We start from the raw sequence: 21876 nt of genomic DNA on the forward strand, positions 1-21876 counted from the left end.
GCATAAGAACTGTCAAGCACAGTACAATTCAAAGGATTTAATGACTACAGACAAAAAAAGGACTTCAGTGGTAGCTGAAGCAATATATGCTGTTGGATGTTGCATCAACATATACACTAATTTGGAGTTTGGTAATATACACAAAGGTTTACACAAAGCATGAAAAAGTTAATGCTTTTAGCCTGCAACTTCCAAAATTCTTCAACCAGAACGGCCAGGAGTTTGGGATCTGTAATCCAGAAAGTTATTTTCCCATGCTCTGATTTAAAAACACACATATAGTAACAAAAAATGAATTATTAAAGGACCAATTTCTTTGACGTAACTTAATACTGAGACTAGAACATGCAGAAGCAACTGAAGTACTCCAGTGTATGACATAACATTCCAAGTAAATGGCAATCCTCCAAATCATTTTAGTTCAATTGATATTTAATAGAAATACATAATTAAAGTTGAACTACAAGGTTAGCATGCAAATATGTAATCAGTCAATGCAAGAACGAACTCCTAAACTGTTATTTTAGTTGTGTCCAAGAAAGGAATATAGCAAAACACAGAAGACAACTTACCTTCTTCTCATGAGGCTCCCTGATAACAGCTGGTCTCCACTTGTCCTTTGTGACTTTTCCTTTTCCTTCTCGCATCTTAGGTTTGCTCTTAAAAGGCAGGGCCTTCTGAAGAGCTTTAGGGATATGCAGCTTATTGAAATGTTTCTTCTCCCGCACAATTTGCTAAAAAAAGTTGAACATAAATTGAATTGCAATATTTCTTTTACTTTTCATGCAAATGCTTTCTGTTCACATATGGCACTTCATATTAATAATACATTTCTGAATGAAAATGAGTGAAAAATCATTTGACTTATGCCTTCTTCTGTTATGAACTACTGACATATTTGGAATTATATTATTTGCAGTCCAATGCTATCTGTAGGGCCAGATTCCCCACCCCAGAAAAACATTTGTTTTGCAAGATGGAAGCACTGTTTGGCATTTTCATTTATTTTATTATGGAAAATAGGAAATTAGGGAAAAGGGCTAATGGGAGAGTGTAAAATGGTAGGGACATGAAAAGACACAAATGATGTTATTGGAAATCTCATTGCTAATTCCAAATATGTAGCACAGTGTTTCTTCAGTTCTTTCAAATAATGTATGTGTGGGATGAAATTTATATAAAAAATTATGTCACATAAAAAATTCTCTTTAAGACTGTGTTCTATTAGCTGCCACTTCACGATAAAATCAATACAGTTGGCCCTTCCCTTATGTGGGGGATCCATTCCGGATCCTGCTGCATAAGGGAAATACCGTGTAAAGTCAAACCCCATTAGAAACAATGGGGCTTGTTCCCGTGGCGCACACCCGGTGCACCGTGGGACACGCACCACAGGTGCACGCCTCATTGTTTCTTCTGGGGTGCAGGAGAAGCCTTTCCGGTGCTGGAAGCCGCGTATGACACAGGCGCACTGTACTTATTTTCACTCTTTCAATGCTATTGAGTACTGCTGAAATAACTATCAGTTATATAATAATAATAATAATAATAATAATAATAAATTATTTATTTATTTATTTATTTATTTATTTATTTATATATATACCGCCCTTCTATAAACCAGGGCAGTGTACAACATAAAATCATATACAATACATACAATAAAAACAGCAAATACATTAAAAACATATACATTAAAAACATTCTAGCCAGCATGTCACTGCTGACATAAAGGGGGGGAAGAGACTAATTGAACCCTGTGTCAGGGAATGCTTGTGTGAACAAGAGAGTCTTCAGCTCCTTCTTGAACTGGGCCAGGGAGGTGGCCGAGCGGAGCTCAATGGGCAGAGAGTTCCAGAGGGTCGGGGCCGAGATGGTAAAAGTCCTCCTTGATGTGGAGGCTAGTCTGGCCCCTGGAACCCTCAATAGCTGTTGCCCAGATGTTCTGAGAGTGCGGGGCAGATTGTATGGGGAGAGGCGGTCCTCTAGGTATCCTGGGCCCAAGCCATTTAGGGCTTTATAGGTGATAACCAACACCTTGTATTGTGCCCGGAAGTGAATAGGCAGCCAGTGCAGATCTTTGAGCACTGGTGTTATATGACTGGCTCTGGATATACCAGTAACCAGTCTGGCTGCCATATTCTACACTAGTTGTAGCTTCTGGGTGTGGTACAAGGGTTGCCCTTCAGTATATCTTCAGTAATAAAACAAGAGAGCACACACCACAGATAACCATACCTTATACAGGGAATCCTTGTTTTGTTTCAGTCTGATGCCCTTCTCATGCCTTAGCTGGCCTGTTGTCTTCATTCCTGCCCAGAAGTCTTTTTCACCCACAGGCTTTAGCAAGGAGGTCACTGGATTATAGAAGGCTGGAGTGGATACGGGATACCATGTTCGCATAAAGACAATATCTGAAAAGGGGAGAAAACAGTTAAGCAATTTCTTTTTTAAAAAACAGACACTTTCCTTCATTGTTTACATTGGTTTTAAATTAATGTGTTGGGCTGTGTAATGTTTTCAGGCTGCTGCTTTAAGTATATTGCACGGAAGCTTTTTAGTTTTATTCTGTTATATGAATGAACTTGAGTGGGTATTGCCTAGAAGTGGTACACAGAAAAACCAATGTAGCATAAAAGCAGTTTTCGGAAAATAAACAACACAGAGTTGCCCAGTGATGAACTGGTATGTGAACCTCAATCTACATGTGTGGATCTTTTGCCCATTCAACATTCTCCTCCTAGACACTGTCCATATTTGTACAGAATGAAGTGGAAGAATCCTGGAAAGCTTAGCTATGGAAATTAGCACCCGAGGGAGCAATGTTTTAGCTCACCAGTATACTATATTTCTATTTCAACAGAGTTTTTCACATAGGGCACATTCAATAAAGTGAACCCTCATCATATACACTGGGTCATTCAGTCAACTCATTCTGTAATAGAAGGGACAGAATTGAGACATCCAGAATTAACTCTCTGCTGCACCATTAAATTTGCAGGGTAGCCTTGGGTCAGATCCTCTCCCTAAGTCTGATCCTCTACCTCATTCAGCTGCTGTGAGGATAAAGTCGGGATGAGGAAAGACATGTATGCTGCCTTGAAGTCACTGGAGGAATGGTAGATTATAAATGTAATATAAAAATAGGCTTTACTGTCTCAAAGTAAATCATAAATGCCCCAACACTGTTTTTGCCTTATACATATCCTGCTCATTTCACTCATCTCTTCCACTCCCTGCTACCAACAAAATATATATATACTGAAATCACAACATGAATCCTTTTTGAGCTCTTGAATGAGACCTAGCTTTCATCCCTGATATAGCAATCACTAATTTCCACAAAGACATAGTTTAAAACAATAGATCTCTCTCCATGAATTGAGTCAAAGTACAGCTTCTTTCTCAAAAAGCACTGTGGAATCAATCCAATAATACTGCTATAAGAATGCAAACTGTCTTGGAAGACAGGTTACATGAGTCAATAATCCTGTTATCTAAATTGTACATAACTGGTAAAGGCAAGCTTACCACTCATTAGCAGCTTATCTTCAAATGTTGCTCTGAATGCACCCTCTGGTGTTCGCAGGGCCTTTTTAATCTGCCCTCGGATACCGCTCACAGTGCGAATGGCTGCACCTTCAAACTTTGCCACTTCCAATACAGAGTTAAACATCCCCTGCATAGTACAAAACAAAGGCAAAAGTATTTCATTTAACATATACCTTGTTAACTACTTTCTAGCTTTATTTATGAAAACCATAATACATATAATTAATTACCAATGGGTCTTAAAAATTTCTAGCACTGTAAATGTTGGTCAACATCAAAAAGAACTACTTTAGAGTTGCTGAGTTAAGGCATGGCCAGTCAAAGTTTGTTCCTGTTTTAGAAGTGGCTTCTGATGCTGCAGAGAGAGCTGCTTGTTTAAAGAAACATAAATCCAAGTCTTTCTTGGCTATATAGAATTTGAACTAATTTGTGAATGCTTACTCATCAAATACTGGACAGCAGTGATGTGACTGAAAAATCATTCACTGCTCAAATTTTCTATGGAAGACTTTAAAAAAATGTTTAATAAATTTCATTAGTAAGAATGAATGGGTGCCAGTACAATTATTAGGAAAGCCTGGCATTTTTAAAGTTGTTATTAATACTTTTAGGTGATTATCCCTTGGAATACACATTTTATTTATTTGTAAACAGAATAAACAACAAATACACAAAATAATCCAAACCAGTATTGAGTTAGGAATTCAATACAGGTCAAATACAGGTCAAATTAAAGTAAACACTGAAATTGTGATTAGTTTTTGTTTTATTTGCAACAAATACATGAGCAAGTATTTTGTTTCATTTCTTGAGCATGTGATGCTGGAAGAATTATCAGTTTAGTTTGTTTTAATGTTTTACAACAGCCCTGTAAAGCAGGCCAATACTGTATTATTATTCCCAGATTACAGGTGGTTTAACATATGGTACTACAGAATTATAAACCTTGATAGGACTATCCTTGACACATTATTCCAGTTGTCCAAACTTATCGAGTTCTGCAAAATTCACAGAATTAAACCTAGAATTTGAAGTTTAATGAGGAAAGTACAGCTGCTAAATCCTTTAATTCAACCCTTTGAAGATACAGTTGGCCCTCCATATGTACAGATTCTTTATTCATTGATTCACAGCTTGAATATATATTCCAAGAAGCAAACCTTGATTTTGCGCTTTTATAAAGGTCACAATTTTAGTATCCATTGTATTTAATGGGACTTGAGCACCCACGGATTTTGGTATCCACAAGGGATCCTGAAACCAAACTCCAGCAGATACCAAGGGCCTACTGTAAATATAAATATGACTATGCTAATTTGAAAGCCTTTCATAAATATAGTGGCATACGGCCAATATTTCATTGGCACTTGTCTAAGAAACTTTTTTTTACCAAAATGAAATTCTCACAGAGATTGCATAACACATACCAACAAAAACATTATTTCTCAAACACATACCTTGATAAACGCTGTATTCTTGTAAATTTTAAATGGGAAACCAGTTAACTTTAATTTCTTCACAACTTTTATAGATTTATCTAAGTCCAGCACAACTCCAGTGGCAGCTATCCGAAAATCAGGCTGAAATATATCAAAGTACAGCCATGTTTATATTAACACACACACACTTTTCAGAACTACAGTTAAGTTTGAAAATGTCAGACTTAAAGTTTTACTTTTACCTTCAGTTTACACATTTTGGCCTTGTGCGTACTGGGGTTGTTGTTCTGTGCCTTCAAATTGTTCCCAACTTACAGTATGGTGACCCAAAGGTGAACTTCTCATGGGGTTTTCTTGGTAAGATTTGTGGGAGGTTTACCTTCACTTCCCTCTGAGGCTGAGAGAGTGTGACTTGCCATAGATCACCCAATGGGTTTCCATGGCTGGTCTCCAGAGCTGTTTTCCACCACTCAAACTACTATACCACAATGGCTCAGGGATTCATACTGTGATTTTAAATAAATTATTCTCAGCCTGTAGGTCCATAGATGTTACTGCTATACCACACCCACACCCTCTTATCAGTGGCTATACTGGCTAGACATCAAGGAACGTAAGTCCAGAAACACCTGTGGACCAATGGTTGGAAACCTCCTTCTTATTTTATTTATCTTATCATTCCATTTTTAAACCACATACGAAGCAGAGTTCTGTGGGCAGTGCACTATCTGCTAAAATGCAAATTGCAAGTATAAAACAAAGCAATGACTAAAGACAACAACTGTAAAACCAAACTAAAATTGGCAGAATAAAGACATGAGAGAGCCACCACTTGCATACTGGACCCATGCCCTTCTGGCTCTTAAAAGCTGCCCAAAAGGGACTGCTGGAGATGATGAATACATGAAGATAATACTGGTCACCTACACAGATAATCTACACAGGAAAATAGACTGGTGGAGTATGTTCTTATTGGTTCTGCTGGATCTCTTAGCGCCTTTTGATGCCACTGATTATGGTATTCTTCTGGGTTGCCTCTCTGGAATGTTCTGCAGAGGTACTGATCCTTCTTGGAGGGGTAGACTCAGAAAGTGGTACTAGAGGAATCCTGTTTAACACCCTGTCCATTGGTTTGTGGTTTTCCTCAGGGCTCAGTTCTGTCACTCATGTTATTTAATATTTACATGAAACTACTGGGAGAAGTCATCCAGAGTTTTGGGTTCAGTGTCACCTGTACACTGATGATAATCAACACTGTATCTCCTTTGCATCTGATTCCAAGGAAGCTGTTTCTATACTAAACCAGTCTCTGCCATCAGTAAAGGATTGTATGAGGGTGTACTAACTTAAACTTAATCCAGGCAAGAAGGGGGTACTCCTGGTTAGCTGCAAGTTGTAATCAGGGGATTCCATCTGCACCAAGTGGGGCTACCCTCCCCCTGAATCCTAAGGTTTGCAGCTTGAGTGTGCACCTGGTCTTGGAACTGCATACCTAGTTTTTGGCTATGGCCAGGAGTGCATTTGCACAGTTAGAACTAGTGTGCCAGTTGTGCCTGTTCCTTGAAAAGTCATATCTGGCTATGGTGACATATGCCTTGATTACATTCAATTTGGACAACTGTAATATGCTCAGCATGGGGCTGCTTTTGGAAGCTGTTTGAAAACTTCAGTGAATCCAAAATACTGCAGCCAGACTGTTGAATGGGGCTGGTTACAGGGAACATATAACTTCCCTGTTGAAACAGCTTCACTGGTTAACTTTTCTAGGTAGAATTCAAAGTATTGGTTTTGACCTTTAAAGCACTACACAGTTTGCGTTCAGATTACCTGAAAGACCATTATCTTCCTACACAAGTCATACAAATTTGCAAAGTGATGTAAAGAGCAAAAACACATGCTAACAGAGCAGCAGACAGGAAAAGGAGCACCCTTCCAGCAGTTGCTCCTCTTAGTTGGGATCCTGAAAAGCTTTTATTTTTCCTGCCTATCAGAATGAGTGGGAGGAACAAGCCAATCAGAGGATATTCTTTCTCTACTTGGAAGCAGTCATGAAGTGATAGGAAACTGTTTACAGTAAAATACTTACAGTTGCACCACCGACTGACTGGATTGCCAAACATCCTGTCCCTTGTGGCGTGATAGGACCTGCAAAGAAGCAAATATTGACCAAGATCTTGAGGATAAGACTCAACAGTGTACCTTTTGTTGGAAAAAAAATTGAGAAAGTATGCAAAAAACAATGTTCAAAATGGGATGACTCCCTTTAACATGATAGAAAGAGTTTAATTTATCAAATGGCTGCATAAGTAAACATCAAGGAACATGGGTGTTATTCAAGGTTTAAAAACACGTACAGACTACTTCCATCAGACTGTAAACATATTACAGTATGTTAAGGGAAGTCTAGGAAAGCCAGGATGATACAGTGATCATGATTCTGGAGACGAGGGTTTGAATCTCTGCTCAATCATGGAAACCCACTTTGAGACCTTGGGACAGACACATTCTCTGAGCCTCAAAGGAAGACTAAAGCAAATCCTCTGAACACATCTTGCCAATAAAAACCCCATGATAAGTCCACCTTGTGTGTGTATATATGTTTATGTGAAGGAAGAGACTCCTCCCTCCGTAACTGTCATCCTTCAGCCTGCGAGGGAGTTCACCAGGCAGGCCCAGCTCCATCAGGGCTAGCCTGAAGAAGACGAGCCCTCCCTCTAGTCCATCTGCCTTGGTTCAGGCCTCAGAGGGAGGGAAGAACCACTGGACCTCATCCCCTTTCCCACCACCATTCCCTTCTCCTTTTGTGTCGTGTCTTTTAGATTGTAAGCCTGAGGGCAGGGAACCATCTAATTAAAAATAATAATTGTAAGCCGTTCTGAGAGCCATTAGGGCTGAAGGGCGGGGTATAAATACCATAATAAATAAAAAAAAAAATATGCGCAAGTTACTTGTTGACTTATGGTGACACCATGAATTTTAAAGCATTTTCTTAGGCAAGGATTACTCGAAGTGATTTTATTAGTAAGTCAGAAACAACTTGAAGACACAACAAGAACAAGAACAACAACAGAGCAAGTCATTTTCTGAGATTAATTTTAGTTCTTGTTTTGGAAAGGAGGAGGAGTGACTTTATGTAACTAAAAAAGGAGGTGAGGATATTTCACATGTATATAGTTTGCCTGGCACTTCACTTTAAAACTATTTGCCAATACTGTATTCATATCCAGTACCAGAGAATTGTCATTTTGGGTGCTCTGATTGTTATCCCTTGCTCTAAACACTTACCAACAAGCAATCAAAGACCCTGTACAGACAGGCCAAATAAAAGCTGCTTCAGGTCACTTTGGAGGTATGCTGTTTAAATGTCCTAAGAGTCCAGAAGCCGTGCCAAAGCCACACGCCAGTTCTAAGGACTGGAGCATTGCTTTGGCATGGCTTCCAGACTTTTAGGATGCATGCATCATTTAAACAGCATACCTCCAAAGTGACTCAAAGCAGCTTTATTTTGGCCTGTCTGTATGGGGCACTAACTCTGTATCTTATGTGCACAAGATGTTGACTGCACTGTATCAGCCCAGTGACAATAAGACCAATTATGTAAAGTAGCTGGTCTATAAATGCTTGGTGATAAAACAGTCCTGTTTCCTAACAGAGATCAGAACAGCTTTCAGATCCTTCCCAGACCTACAGATTTGATCAATGTCTCTACCTTTTACGTAGCATTTCCATGCTAACTTAACGACAGGAATGAGGACCTTTTGATTCTTCACTTATTTTGGACTAGAACTTCCATGATCCTCTACTACTAGCTATACTGGCCAAGCTGAGGTTTCTGGACGCTGAGTTCAAAACAGAGGAAAGGGGTTCCTGCTTAAAGACAGCTTTATAAGAGATTACTGTTGCTTTTCTGAAGATAGAAATTTGTAGGAGTTTGCTCTTACCCCAAAAAGTTGTCCCACAATGCATATGTTGTGGTGTATACTTAAGTAGTCTGTGACGACCATTATGGTCTTCAATGTAGTACATAGGGATGGTCTGAAACCGCCTCCAGCCTAATGAAAATATCAGGGGATCACGAGTCTTGAGTATTTTCTTATACCAACGATGCTTCTTCAGGCGCATCTGAGGAAAAGCAAGAAACAGTGGTATGTTTTCACAAAAGCATACCTCATAATTAACATCAGTTACCGTATATATGCGCCGACCTCTCTATATATACGTTGACCTCATGTATAAGCTGAGGGCAAGTTTTGGGGCCAAAATTATGGATTTTGCTATGACCTGTGGATAAGTTGAGGGTAAAATTTAGGGGCAAAGGATCTAAAAGATGAAGCAAAGGAAAACAATGCCAAAGAACTTAACAAAATTCCAGAAGGCATCACTGTTTGTACTTATCCTAAAAGCTGGATGGATGAGAGAATAGAGGAGGGGAGGTGCTTCCAGGACAGATTTGCCTTTCACTAGTGCATGGTTCTTTTTTAAAATCAGAGTTAAAGTACAGTACTAACATTGACCTGTGGATAAGTCAATTCCTGTTTTGGGGGTCAATTTTTTTGACTAAAATTTCTAGACTTATACATGAGTATATAAAGTAGTTTAGCAGTCCCTGCATTTGCTGTATATAAAGGTATCAATGAAATACTGAATGTTTGCTAGCCACTAGCTCAACAATAATAACTTGTACATGTGGTATGACTTTGCGCTCCTAAACAGAAAAACTTGAAACACACTAAGCCTCAAGGATCTAGGAAATGCAGAAATTTTTTTCACAACTTTCATCCCAAACAGATGCTTAAAGTATTGCCCCCTTCCCCACCAATGAGTGGAAAGCTGACAACATGTCTGAACTGAAAGGCTAATCTTACCTAGAATAAATCCATTGCTGAGAGGTCAATCAATGCTTCCATAAATTCCCTAAGTCAATAAATCGAGTCTAGTAGGTACTAACAATGACGTTTAGGCCACTGTTTTGCAAATTGTTACATAAGCACTAGCTAAGAACTTGTACAGTATTTTAATAGGTATGTTCTATAATAATAATAATAATAATAATAATAATAATAATAATAAATAAAATTTATTTGTATCCCGCCCCTCTGAGAACAATCGGGGCGGCTATTCTGTTCTACAGAAGTTTGTAAAGATCAGGCTTGGTCAAGGCACAGTTTTATGAAAGCATCTCATGCACTCATTTCAGAGGTTTAAAACCAAATCAAAAGAACAACAAAAGGTTTGTATATACAAGCAAGTTATGTGCAAGAACATCCTATGCCATACTTTTAACAAACAGCAAAGTCTGCCTACCTGAACATATCCCACATTTCCTTCTGTGTTTCCTAGGCCACCCAGGATAAGTGGATAGTGTGGATCAAAATTCAGCACCAGTTCACAAGGGACATTCTCAATTTCTACCCGGATATACATTCCAGGCCGAAAACCTTCATACTGAATTCTGGTCTCATCATCTTGATCTTCAAATTCAGCCCTGTTAAGCTATGTCCAGTTCAGGGGACCAAAGAAAGAAAGAAGTAAATTAAAAACAAGGAAGTAAAGAAATTGTCCCTCACTCAGATAATCAACATTTTTGATCAGTCATCTACCCATCATGCTATGCAGATGAATATAATGGCAGGAAGCTGGAGAGAAATAATGGGGCACTTGACAAAACACACTTCTTGCAATGATGCTCTGCAACCTGGTCAGATGCCATGTTAAAAGAAGCCGAGAGATTCACAATGACAGCATTTTGCCTCTAGAGAATTCCTACTGCTTCTACCCAACTAGAAGTTGCAAGGCCAGGAATTAAATATACAGAATCCAGCTAGCAGAGCAAATTCAGAATATTGGGGAAACACTGCTAATAAGAAACTTCAATTTCCCTCAATGTTTAGATTTAGTGGGAGGAAAATAATTTGCCTTTGTACTCATTGGATTGTCTGCAACATGTATGCACCTAATAAACTCTGAGTAAAACCCTCAAATGGTTGCTTTTTTACTACTGCATGACATTATCAGCTTATACATTATCTATTTCTCACTATCACCTATACAGATTTTTCTTCAGCAGAGTTCCACCATTGCATATCCTCCACAAGTATTTCAAATGTTTTCTCTCAGTACTTATTAATACACAAGGAAATGTCCATTCTCTTATCATAGAGTTCACACCACTTCATATACATTTCCTTACGATCGTCATGGCAAATGAGTGTTGAGGATGAGACAGAGTAGTTAGCCCTTAATATGGTAGAAAAGGTGAGATTCAAACAAGATTTTCTAGTATTCTGTTGAGTATACCTGAGCTTGTTTTTGCATCTCCCCTTTTAGATCATCGAAGTACGTGGCATCCCCCTCGTCATATTCGGTATCAAACATTTCTTTTAATTTACGTTTCTTATCCATGCGCTTTTTCTTTTCCTCTTCTTCCTCAACAGTTTTGGTATCTTCTCCTGCACTGTCTTCTTTTTCTTCTGCACTTTCTCCCTAAGAGAAGAGGGAGGTATTTTCTTATCTCAGCCTTTTATAAAATAACCACTAGCCATGGGTTGTGTGATGGCCTTGCACAGTGTTAATGAAATTTCTGCTATGCAGCACCACTACCTTTATGCAAAGAAAGGTGATTCCCCCAAAGAGGAGGCGGGCACAGAAACAAATAAAGCCATGTTTTTGGCAGCTGAGAATGAGTTATCTGTACTGAAGCAAAAACATACACGAGTCACATCATATTCTATACACAACATTAACTGAACAGCAAGAAAGGCTAGCTAAGGCTGGATGTTATGCATGCAACAAAACTCAGTAAGAATCAAAATGTCTTCAGTAAGGGCTGTTCGACAGTGGAACACACTCCCTCAGAGTGTGGTGGAGTCTCCTTCCTTAGGTCTTTAAATAGAAGCTGGATGGACATCTGTCGGGGATGCTTTGATTGTGATTTCCTGCATGGCAGGGGGTTGGACTGGATGGCCCTTGGGGTCTCTTCCAACTCTATGATTCTATGATTCTATACTTGTAGTGCTGCATATTGGTTAAGCAAGTAATCTTTGATAATCATATGTATTTTCCTCAAACCTCATCTCCTTGATCAGCTGGTTTTCCTTTGTGTACTGTTCCAGTTTCAAGGTCTTCAAAATCACCATATAACTCTTCTGTAAAAGGCAGCAAACAAAAACATTAATATTTTCAATTTAGTCTTCTTGTACAGTCATCTGACATTATACAACCAGAAAACTCTAAATCATGCATGCTTTTGAGTCCTATCTATTACTTAGATTGGTTATGTGTCCTTCTTTCTAGGCTAAGAGCGGGTTTTGGTAATATACAAATTAAAAACATACTAATTTTGTAAAAAAACCAAAACATAATGCCGTAACTTACAGAGGCTATATGAAGCCTCTTTTCCAAGCTTCTCTAAATTCTCATCCCTCATTAAAAACAAGGAAATGCATGTAGTGCCACTCAGATCACCCAACCAAGGAATCCCAGTCATCCTCAGATCCTATTCTTTCTTAACCAGAGAAATATATCAAACAAAAATCTTCTCTCAGATACTGCTGTTCTCCCAAACAAAGCAGCTCTAACCAAATACAAAAGTTGCTCCTAAATGAGGAACTGATCATTTTCTCTCCTTCCTTACTCATATTTGCATGAGCCTCTAGTTCACTAATGATAGACTCAAACCAGTTTCAGGATGTACAATCTGCTTTTACACATCCTGAAACACTTCCTCGCCTTTCTACATCAGATTCATTGGACATTTCCAGCACCTTCTATTTCTGATCTTCTCTCTTCAAAGCAGCTTCACTCACATACAGTATTACAAAAGAACCATCACTGCAGCTATCAGATAACTAACCAGCAAATAAAAGTTTGCAATTTACCATCTTCTTTCAGTAGTTTTGCTGCATCTTTATCAGCTTCCCAATTTCCAGTCACAAAACAGTCTCTGATACTGTTCCTAACCTGCAAATAGGGTAGAGTACCAGATTTATTAGATAAAAGGGGGGGGGGGGGAAGGAGGAGAGAAATCTAACACCATAAACATAATATTTTAAATATAAACATACATATAGATATTTGTGTGTCATACATATGTATATTTACATTTTATATGTTACAAATTCATATTAGAGATGACTATCAATGTAGCCTGAAAAACCCACACACAGAAAAAAACTATCAATGTAATCACTGTAAATTACACTGATCTCAGATAGCCATACTAAACATTTGAACTCTTTTCAAATTATTTGCTGCAGCCAATCCACAGCTTTCTGAAGGAAGTAAAAAGAACATTTTATCTGTTGCATTTTTTCCTACAAGCAAGGGCTTACAGGGTCAACAGAACTGGCTCAGCTCAGCATTTAAGTGAGGGGTTTAGCTAGCCTGTTGTGTCTCAATATGGTTTTTTCTTCTTCTTTCAGTTTTCTAGACAAAGGTGACCTGTGTCTTAAGTGCCTAAAACCATAAATCCTGGTTACATGTACCTGCAACTCCAGTACAGCTGCTCTTCCCTTTAAAATATGCTCCCCACCTGTTCTTTTTATTTGACATGGCCATGCACTGCCAGCTATCTTCACTCTAATTCTGACACAACATCAATTAATTCTCCCTTTTCCAAACCCAAGACACAACTCTGTTCTTTTCTCCAATAAGATCAACAATTCCTGGAGATCTCTGATTTCAAGAACTAGTACATTCAGTGTCTATCACCAGCACCCCTCTCCTCCCAACCTTCACTGCTTCTAGCAACTAGCACAAAAAGGATTATATCTGTACAGTATTCCTAAACATCTGCATTCTGGAACAGCTCGTTGTAATTATTCCTTTACTTGCTTGAGCTCTGTAAGGATCACAAGGTGACCACCCTACAATATACAGTTCTCAGAACAATGTAAGCAAGGCATTTCAAGTAGAAGCACCTCATCCAAGTCCCAGTCTTGTGGCGCTTCAACAGGGAATTTGGAGCAATCAAGGGCATCAGCTTTTCGTTTTGATTCTTTGTCAGGACGGCTAACATGGAACAATCCTCCAAGTTCTTCATTTTCTTCTTCATTTCCCTCATCCTCAGCCACTGAATAAAAACAAGACATTTTAGCTATAATAAAGTTTTATGTGCTTCAGTTCTCCACGAAACAGTCGTTCATCATCTGTCCGCCCCCTCATTCCAGTCATGGAACACTTATAGCTATTTTATAAAGATGTACATCTAAGAAGTCATGATCCACAAGACCATTATCAGAGTTGGTAGCTTCTTGTCCTCCAGTACGAAAGCAACACTGGAATTCAAGAAAATTCCTAGAATTTTTCAGAATCTGCCACCATGACCATGCTAGTGAGCTTCTGGGAACTGTAGTCCACAAAACAACTTTTCAAAAGTGTGTAGTGCACATTTTTTCCCTGTATGCTTTCATGAGTTTTATAAAGGTAAAGGTTTCCCTTGACATGAATGTCTAGTCATGCCTGACTGTAAGAGCAGTGCTCACCTCCATTATTAAGTCAAGGAGCCAGTGTTGTCCAAAGATGACTCTGTGGTCATGTGGCCAGCATGACTGCACAGAACGCTGTTACCTTTCCACTGGATTGATACCTATTTATCTACTTGCATTTGCATGCTTTTGAACTGCTAGATTGGCAGAAACTGGGATTATTGATAGGAGCTCACTGTCACATGGCACTTGGGCCTCAAACTGCCAACCTTCCAATCATCAGAATTGGCATCTTAACCACTAAGCCACTGTGTCCTATAGTTTGGAACATAGCGCACATGTCAGCATAGCTGACAAAACATCCACTCTTCCCACAAGTCTTCTACATCTATCACAGAGCTTGAGGCAAGTGAGGTTTTTTTATTTGTGCTGCAGTGAAGAACCTTGAATATCATTTAGTAATGAAGACAAGACCTTTAACCTTATTTCTGATAAAATTCTTGCTTCTTCCTCTAAAAGTAGCCATGATACTTTTATTTCATAACAATCCATATTTGATGTCATTAGCTTTCATCTCTCCTTGCATAGTTAGTAAATTCACTCACTGTAATGACCATGGGATTATTTCTGTCTTGTGAGGCTGTAACTTGCCAAACTTTGTTCTTTCTCAGCTATTATTTGTTGAAGAAACTCCCTTCTACCCATCACTTCACAGAGCTGGAAATTATCTCCAACTATCATGTTCATCACAATATAGACTCTAGGACAAACAAATTCTAAACAAGAATTTTAACTACAATCAGCATGCAAGCTAGCAGAAATGTTAACAGGCTCACAATTTTGCCTGTTCCTGCTCTTTTTACTCTCCTTCCCCAGGCTATCCTTTTATCCCCTTTTTCATTATCTAGCAAATACTGGGGAGAATATTTTTACCTGTGCCATAAACAAGTTTACGGAGATTGGGAGTTGACTGCTGCTGTCTCAGAAAAGCTTCAGCTGCCTTTCGAGTAAGATCTTCTTTCCATTTAAGTGCACCTGGAAGAAGAAAATATTGTTTCCTTATCTCCATTAGATTAGATTAGATTAATCAGACAATGATTTCAGAAACACCTTCATTATAAATTGTGTTTGCTGGCAATGATTTCCAAGAGATACTTTGAATTTTTCAGTTTCTGAGTGTGATTTTACTTTAGCTGATGTCAAATATATAACTTGTTGTATGAACCTATACAAATCTTCTTAACATCATGTCCAATTAAATTGAAGCTTACTAACAAGCAAGGGTACACAGGTTTTCAGCTTTGGTTCAAAAAACTGCAATACAATAAGTAAAAAATACTGGACATCAATAAAACTGAATTAGATTTTAAGCAAACGAAGGCTCCAAACTTGATAGGAAGGCTGACTGACATAATCGATAAGTAAACCATTTCAAACAGTTCCTTTTTTCAGCAACTGTACAGTTTCAAAGAAAAGTTGGCAACCACATCTAAATACAGTATGCAAAGGAACCTTGTAGCATCTGAAATTAACTGTGCAAAAGTTGTAAGAAGATACAAGTTGCAGCTGAGCAAGTAGGCTACATCTTCTACTACATCTACATCTTCTGCTACATCTTCTTTCACATAGGCACAGTACAGACCACCCCTTTGGGGCAGCCTGCATCCACCCCTTTCTGCTTATTGGCGGTCTGTACCACACCACACCATAGTTACTCTCTAAAGTGCAACAAGATCCTTTTGCATACTATTATTCCAAACTAACATGGCAATGTCTATGAATTCTACATATAAATGTAGCATCAGATATACAAGAGGAGACTAAGTACTTACCAGTTGTGTCTGCAGAAAAGTCAGATGCTTCTTTATATTCCTCCTCCTCTTTCAACAGCTCTTCAACATCATCATTATAGTTTACAAACTCCGATTCCTGTTTTTCAGTATCAGTACTTTGTGGCTTGGGATTTTCACTGTCAGATTCCTCAGTGTCAGAATCATCCATTGATTCTCCTTCCTCTTCCAAGGAGGAGTCTTCTGATTCACATGCCAATGTTTCTTCAATGGTTCCATTTCCAGACTCTGTAATAGAACCTACTATTTTACTCAAGTTTCTATTACTCTTTAACTCTCTGTCTTTTTTGTCACAATGCATAGTTTGATTAACTAAATCTGCATTTCTGGGTGCAGATCCAGAATCAGTTATCTCCTCTCCCTCACACTCCTGTCCTTCCCCATCTGTCTCTTCTCTGCCCTTATCAAGGCCTTCTTCTTCTTCTTCCTCATTTGAACTCATCTCAAGATTGTCATCACTGTCAGCAAAGGCTGGTAGTTCTGCTAGTGTTACTTCTTTGGTTTCTTTTTTAACATGTCTGGCAGATGGCAAAATCAGAGCTTGATCTGAAAAACCTTTATCATTGTGTTCTCCTTTGTCACTATCATTGTCACTGTCACTTCCATCCTCATCTTCATCCACAGACATTTCTTCATCTTCCTCATCAATGCCTGCATCTTCATTTTCTTCATCTTCAAACACTGCCTTCCGCCGTACCCTCCCAGAAAGCGGGTCAAATTTTTTTTCTTCTTTAGGCATTGGAAAAATTCTTTCAAAATGAGCAGAAAAAGACAAGTACCAAGTCAGGTTTCACAAACTGTTCAAAAATGAAGATATTAAAAGTTTACTTCACTGTAGTGACACTAGAGACTTTTTAACTTAACTACTGGTCTAGAGAAATAACCCAATCCTACCACTGAAGTAATGAGGATTGTATATTTAAACTAAATTATTTTCTTACAGTTAAATTCACTTAAGAACTCTCTCTATAAGGATTCTGTTGTTGTTATGTGCTTTCAAATCAACTCTAATATACAGTGACTCTATACAATCTAAGTATCCCTTATCCCGAAATCCAAAATACATCAAAATCAAAAATTGTCTGCATGGGTGGCTGAAATAGTGGCACCTTTGGTTTTCAACGGTTCAGTGTACACAAACTGTTTCATGCACAAAATGATTTAAAATATTGTGCATAAAATTACCTTCAGGCTATGTTTATAAGGTGTATATGAAACATAGATGTATTTTGTGTCTATACCTGGGTCCATCTCCAAAATATCTCATTATATATATGCAAATATTCCAAAATTGGAAAAGACAAATCTGAAATCCTAAATACTTCTAGTCCCAAGCATTTTGGAAGGGAGAACAAACCTATAGGGTATTTGGGCCACGATTTTATTCAGAAGTTTACCAATGTCTTCTAAGGTTGAGACAGTGTGACTTGGCCAAGGTCAAACAGTGAGTTTCAACATCAGAATGGGGGAATCAAACCTCCTAGTCCAACACTCAAATAAATCACTATACTTAGCTGGCTCTCATTATGAGGGCTACGTGCCTCAATTAAAGCAAATATTGGAATTTCCCAAAACTCTAAAGTAAAATTCACACTCATATCTTAAAAGTGCTACAAGATCTCTCTACATATTGATTTTACAGATTAACATGGCTATATCTTTGAATCCCAGGCATATGAAGGTTATATGATGACATGGCTAGGTAGAGAACATTGGTCTCTTTCACCCAATCAGTACACTGGGTACTGTTCAGGTGAAAAATATGAATGTGTTCTCCCTGCATGTATATGCTGCCTAGTGATCTACAGAATAGCCGTTCTTAAACGATTGCACCTAACTTATATAATAATAAATAATAAAATTTTATTTATATACCGCTTTTCCATTGATTCAAGCGGTTTAACAACATATACAGCTCACAACATATACATTAAAAACATGAATACATTAAAAAAACCCACATACAAACGAAATAAACCATATCTCATGCCAGCTCAACAATGCTGTCAGGAGGGGAGGGAGAGCATTCAGGAGTCAGGAGTCAGGGGTATGCCTGCTCGAAAAAGTGTGTTTTCAGCCCCTTCTTAAATTGGTCTAAGGAGGTGGCCGAGCGGAGCTCGCCGGGGAGCGAGTTCCAGAGCTTGGGGGCCGAGATAGAAAAGGCCCTCCTGGTGGTGATAGCCAATCTAGCCTCCGGAACTCTTAACATTTGCTTCCCGGCTGATCTGTGTGGGGCGGATTATATGGAGAGAGGCGGTCCTCCAAGTACCCTGGGTCCAAGCCACTTCTTTAACATTTTAATAAGATCTACATTTTCTAGAAGGACTAAATGTAAAATCAGTAGGTGTAAATGCTCCTCTCTCAGTTCCTCTTTGTAATCAAGAACTTTTGCCTTCACTTAAGCAGGAACCTGGAACTTACTTCTGGTTTTCAACATCTTCAGCTTCTAATGGTTTGGAATCCATAAAAAGGGACACTTTGCTTGAAGCCATTTTGGCATCAATGGTTGAGTGTGTGGAAATAAGGCTCTGGACTAGTTCATGATTTGGTCTTACACCATCCTGGAAAAACAAAATTGCTTCAGTAACTATTTTCTATTGACCTCATTTACAATCATTAATTATAGACAGTTGCACCGGATTCAAAAAGCTAGGGGGGAAACAAGCTTTATTCTCCCTTCACACAACTGTAAGGAATACACCCAAACTTTAAAAACCTTTGCAGTCATTTTCAGACAACTTGATATATCCACTTACATTTGTTGTTGTTAACTGCCTTGAATCGACTTCAACTGATGGTGACCCTGTGGCTGATAAATCTCCCAGTCTCCCTGTCCTCAACCTCTCTGCTCAGGTCCTGTGGGACCAAGTATATGTCTTCCCTGATTGAGTTTAACCATCTGGCATGAGATCTTCCTCTCTTTCTACTGCCTTCCACTTTTCCTAGCATCACTTTCTTTTCTAGTGATTCATTTTTCCTCATGATGTGGCCAAAATGACAACATCAATTTAGTCATCTTAGAGGCGAAGCAGGCCGCCCCTTTGAGTGCTGGAAAGGGGGCGCAGCAAACGCATGCTGTTGCCCCAATCTGGCATTTTTCTGGGCCAAAAAGAAGTGGCAAAATGCTTCTTCATTTTGGCCCAGAAAAAGGGTGTCCTTCCTGCTGCCACCGCATTTTCAGCATTCCTTTTGTTGTGTGACATGTGAACACCGCACCAAAGGAGTGCCGCAATGCCATCTGCCGTGTGGTCAGGCAGGTGGCGTGATGCCAGCATTGGGGCATGAGTTGTCCAAACACCACAACCCCATGCCCTCCCGATGCTGGCGCTTACTGCTGGTCTGTACAGCCGCTTAGCTTCCACAGAGTTCTAGCTTGATCTATTCTAGAACTTATTTGTCTGTCTTCTTAGCCATCCACAGTATTCTCAATATTTTGCTGTTTTAGATAAGGAACATCATTTCACTATGCCACTGCAGCTAATGGAACTTGGGCACTCATGGATTTTGATATCCATGGGGGGCCTGGAACCAAACCCTACCAGATCTCAAGGGCCCACTGTACTTTCATTCATACTAGACACAAAATATTACAGATTTCCCACATAAAGATTAATTCTGTACAAAAAAAGATAATTTATCAAGCAGATGGGGATAGAAAACCAAGAATAGTTAGAACTGATTTCTTCAATACTGTACAAGAATTAGTACTGGGTTATTAGAGAATAACGAATAAATCCAGAGCCTTAAAGCCTTACCTCCTCCTCCTGATGAGCATGACTTCCCCCTAGGTCAATATAAACCGCATCTTTGTCATATACTAAGCCTCCAACACCTGATAATGGGGCATAGATCAGCTTCTCCTTCTCATTTAAGGAACGTTTCTTTTGGTGCTCAGGAAGCGCACAGGGATCTGGTAAAAAACTGACGTCACTTATAGTGAAATCCCCTACACCTGATGGGAAAGGTATGGAAGTGGGAAATGTTATTAAAAGTAACCATTCATGAATCAAAATCATCATGACAGTAAATCATGTCAGTGAAGCATTATATGGGCTAGATTTCCCATAACGCTTTAGATACAGAAATCTGATACACATAGATTGCGGCTGTCAATTCTGACCATTGGTAACCTGCTACCTATTTCACTGAATCCTAGCATCCAGTTTAAATATTAATTTCTCATATTCCTATTCCATGGCCTGTTACAGACAGGCCAAAATAAAGCTGCTTCGAGTCACTTTGGAGGGATGGTGTTTTAATGATGCATGTGCCCTAAGAGTCTGGAAGCTGCACCAAAGCTGCACTTCAGTCCTTAGGACTGGAGTGAGGCTTTGGTGCGGCTTTTGGACTCTTAGGACGCATGCATCATTGAAATACCATACCTCCAAAGTGACTCAAAGCAGCTTTATTTTGGCCTGTCTGTAACAGGCCCACATGAACAAATAAAGCAGATTACAATATTAAGAACTATAATGCATTCCTTCAACACATAGAAAAATGGAGCAATTATAACTATGTATATATTTAAATTTGTTTTTCTTCATTTAAGAACTGTATGTCTTTTCTTCACGTGTGTGTGTGTGTGTGTTCTTCATTCTATAGAATAAATGAACTTAAATTAACTCCTGAGACAATTTATGTACTCCTTAGTACTTTACGTTACCTCCATTTTTTTATTTCACGCCCAGATGGCAAATGCATGAAACAAGCTTCTAAAAGATGCAGTTTTCTGTTTAAATGTAAACACCCTAAATTATTTTAATTACTTTCCAATATCCAAGCAAAATTTTTGCCTGCTTTGCTAAGTAGCATAGTAGCTACGAATACTGAACTTAAGTGTGGATATTTCCAGTTCAAATCTCACCTCACCCATTACACACAATCTTTGTTTCAGAAACAAGGGACAGTCCTCTTACTTCTAAAAACTGATTTTCAGAAGCATTTTATATTAGAATACAAGTCCAGAGAACAAAATTACATTTGAATAACAAATCACATACACACGAGACTTTTGGAAGTTCAATTTGCCAGATGGGAAATAAAACTTTTGGGATGGAGAGCTATGGTGGGTTGAGGCTCTAGCCTTTGCTTCCCTTGGCATAAATGCATATAGTCAGGCCTCCATATTCACGGCCTTGAGATTCACGGTTTCGATTGTTCGCAAGGTCAAGGCTCCTAATGTAGGCATTCCTCCTCCCATTCCCTGGCCAATCTCTCCTTGGGCAATCCAGGAAGAGATCGGGGAGGCGAAGGCAGGAGGTGCCTTGCCCCCCCCCCCAGACCCTTCTCCTCCCCAATCCTCTCCCTGTGCAGTCCAAGGAGAGGACAGGGGAGGAGAAGAGTCTCAGAGGGGCCAAGGCACCTCCTGCCTTCTCTTCCATGATCGTCTTCCTGGGCAGCCCAAGGAGAAGATCAGGGAGGAAAAGAGTCTCAGAGGGGCCAAGGCACCTCTTGCCTTCTCTTGTCTAATCATCTCCCTGGGCAGCCCAAGGAAACGATTGGGGAGGAGAAGAGTTTTAGAGGGGCCAAGGCACCTCTTGCCTTCTCCTCCCCATCCTTTCCCTGGGCTGCCCAGGGAAAGGATCACAGAGGAGACAGGTCTTGGAGAGG

General features: G+C 39.2%; 1 protein-coding gene across 3 annotated transcripts in view; it reads right to left on the reverse strand.

Moving 5' to 3' along the window:
- BMS1 (BMS1 ribosome biogenesis factor) overlaps positions 1-21876 on the reverse strand; it is a 38590-nt gene that overhangs the window by 547 nt on the left and 16167 nt on the right. For all 3 annotated transcript variants that reach the window (XM_089510675.1, XM_089510674.1, XM_089510676.1), the window contains 15 exons: positions 20022-20218; positions 18688-18827; positions 16249-17015; positions 15350-15451; positions 13910-14061; positions 12869-12950; positions 12060-12136; positions 11289-11474; positions 10296-10484; positions 8933-9113; positions 7078-7136; positions 5010-5132; positions 3532-3679; positions 2239-2414; positions 573-734 (listed from right to left, as the gene is read on the reverse strand). In XM_089510675.1, coding sequence (XP_089366801.1) covers positions 573-734; positions 2239-2414; positions 3532-3679; positions 5010-5132; positions 7078-7136; positions 8933-9113; positions 10296-10484; positions 11289-11474; positions 12060-12136; positions 12869-12950; positions 13910-14061; positions 15350-15451; positions 16249-17015; positions 18688-18827; positions 20022-20218 — 2741 coding nt within the window. The remainder of the gene's footprint in view (positions 1-572; positions 735-2238; positions 2415-3531; positions 3680-5009; positions 5133-7077; positions 7137-8932; positions 9114-10295; positions 10485-11288; positions 11475-12059; positions 12137-12868; positions 12951-13909; positions 14062-15349; positions 15452-16248; positions 17016-18687; positions 18828-20021; positions 20219-21876) is intronic.

The sequence above is a fragment of the Sceloporus occidentalis genome, unplaced genomic scaffold (genome assembly GCF_023333645.1).
Source record: "Sceloporus occidentalis isolate IW3139 unplaced genomic scaffold, rSceOcc1.0.p SCAF_2, whole genome shotgun sequence".
Lineage (NCBI taxonomy): Eukaryota > Metazoa > Chordata > Lepidosauria > Squamata > Phrynosomatidae > Sceloporus > Sceloporus occidentalis.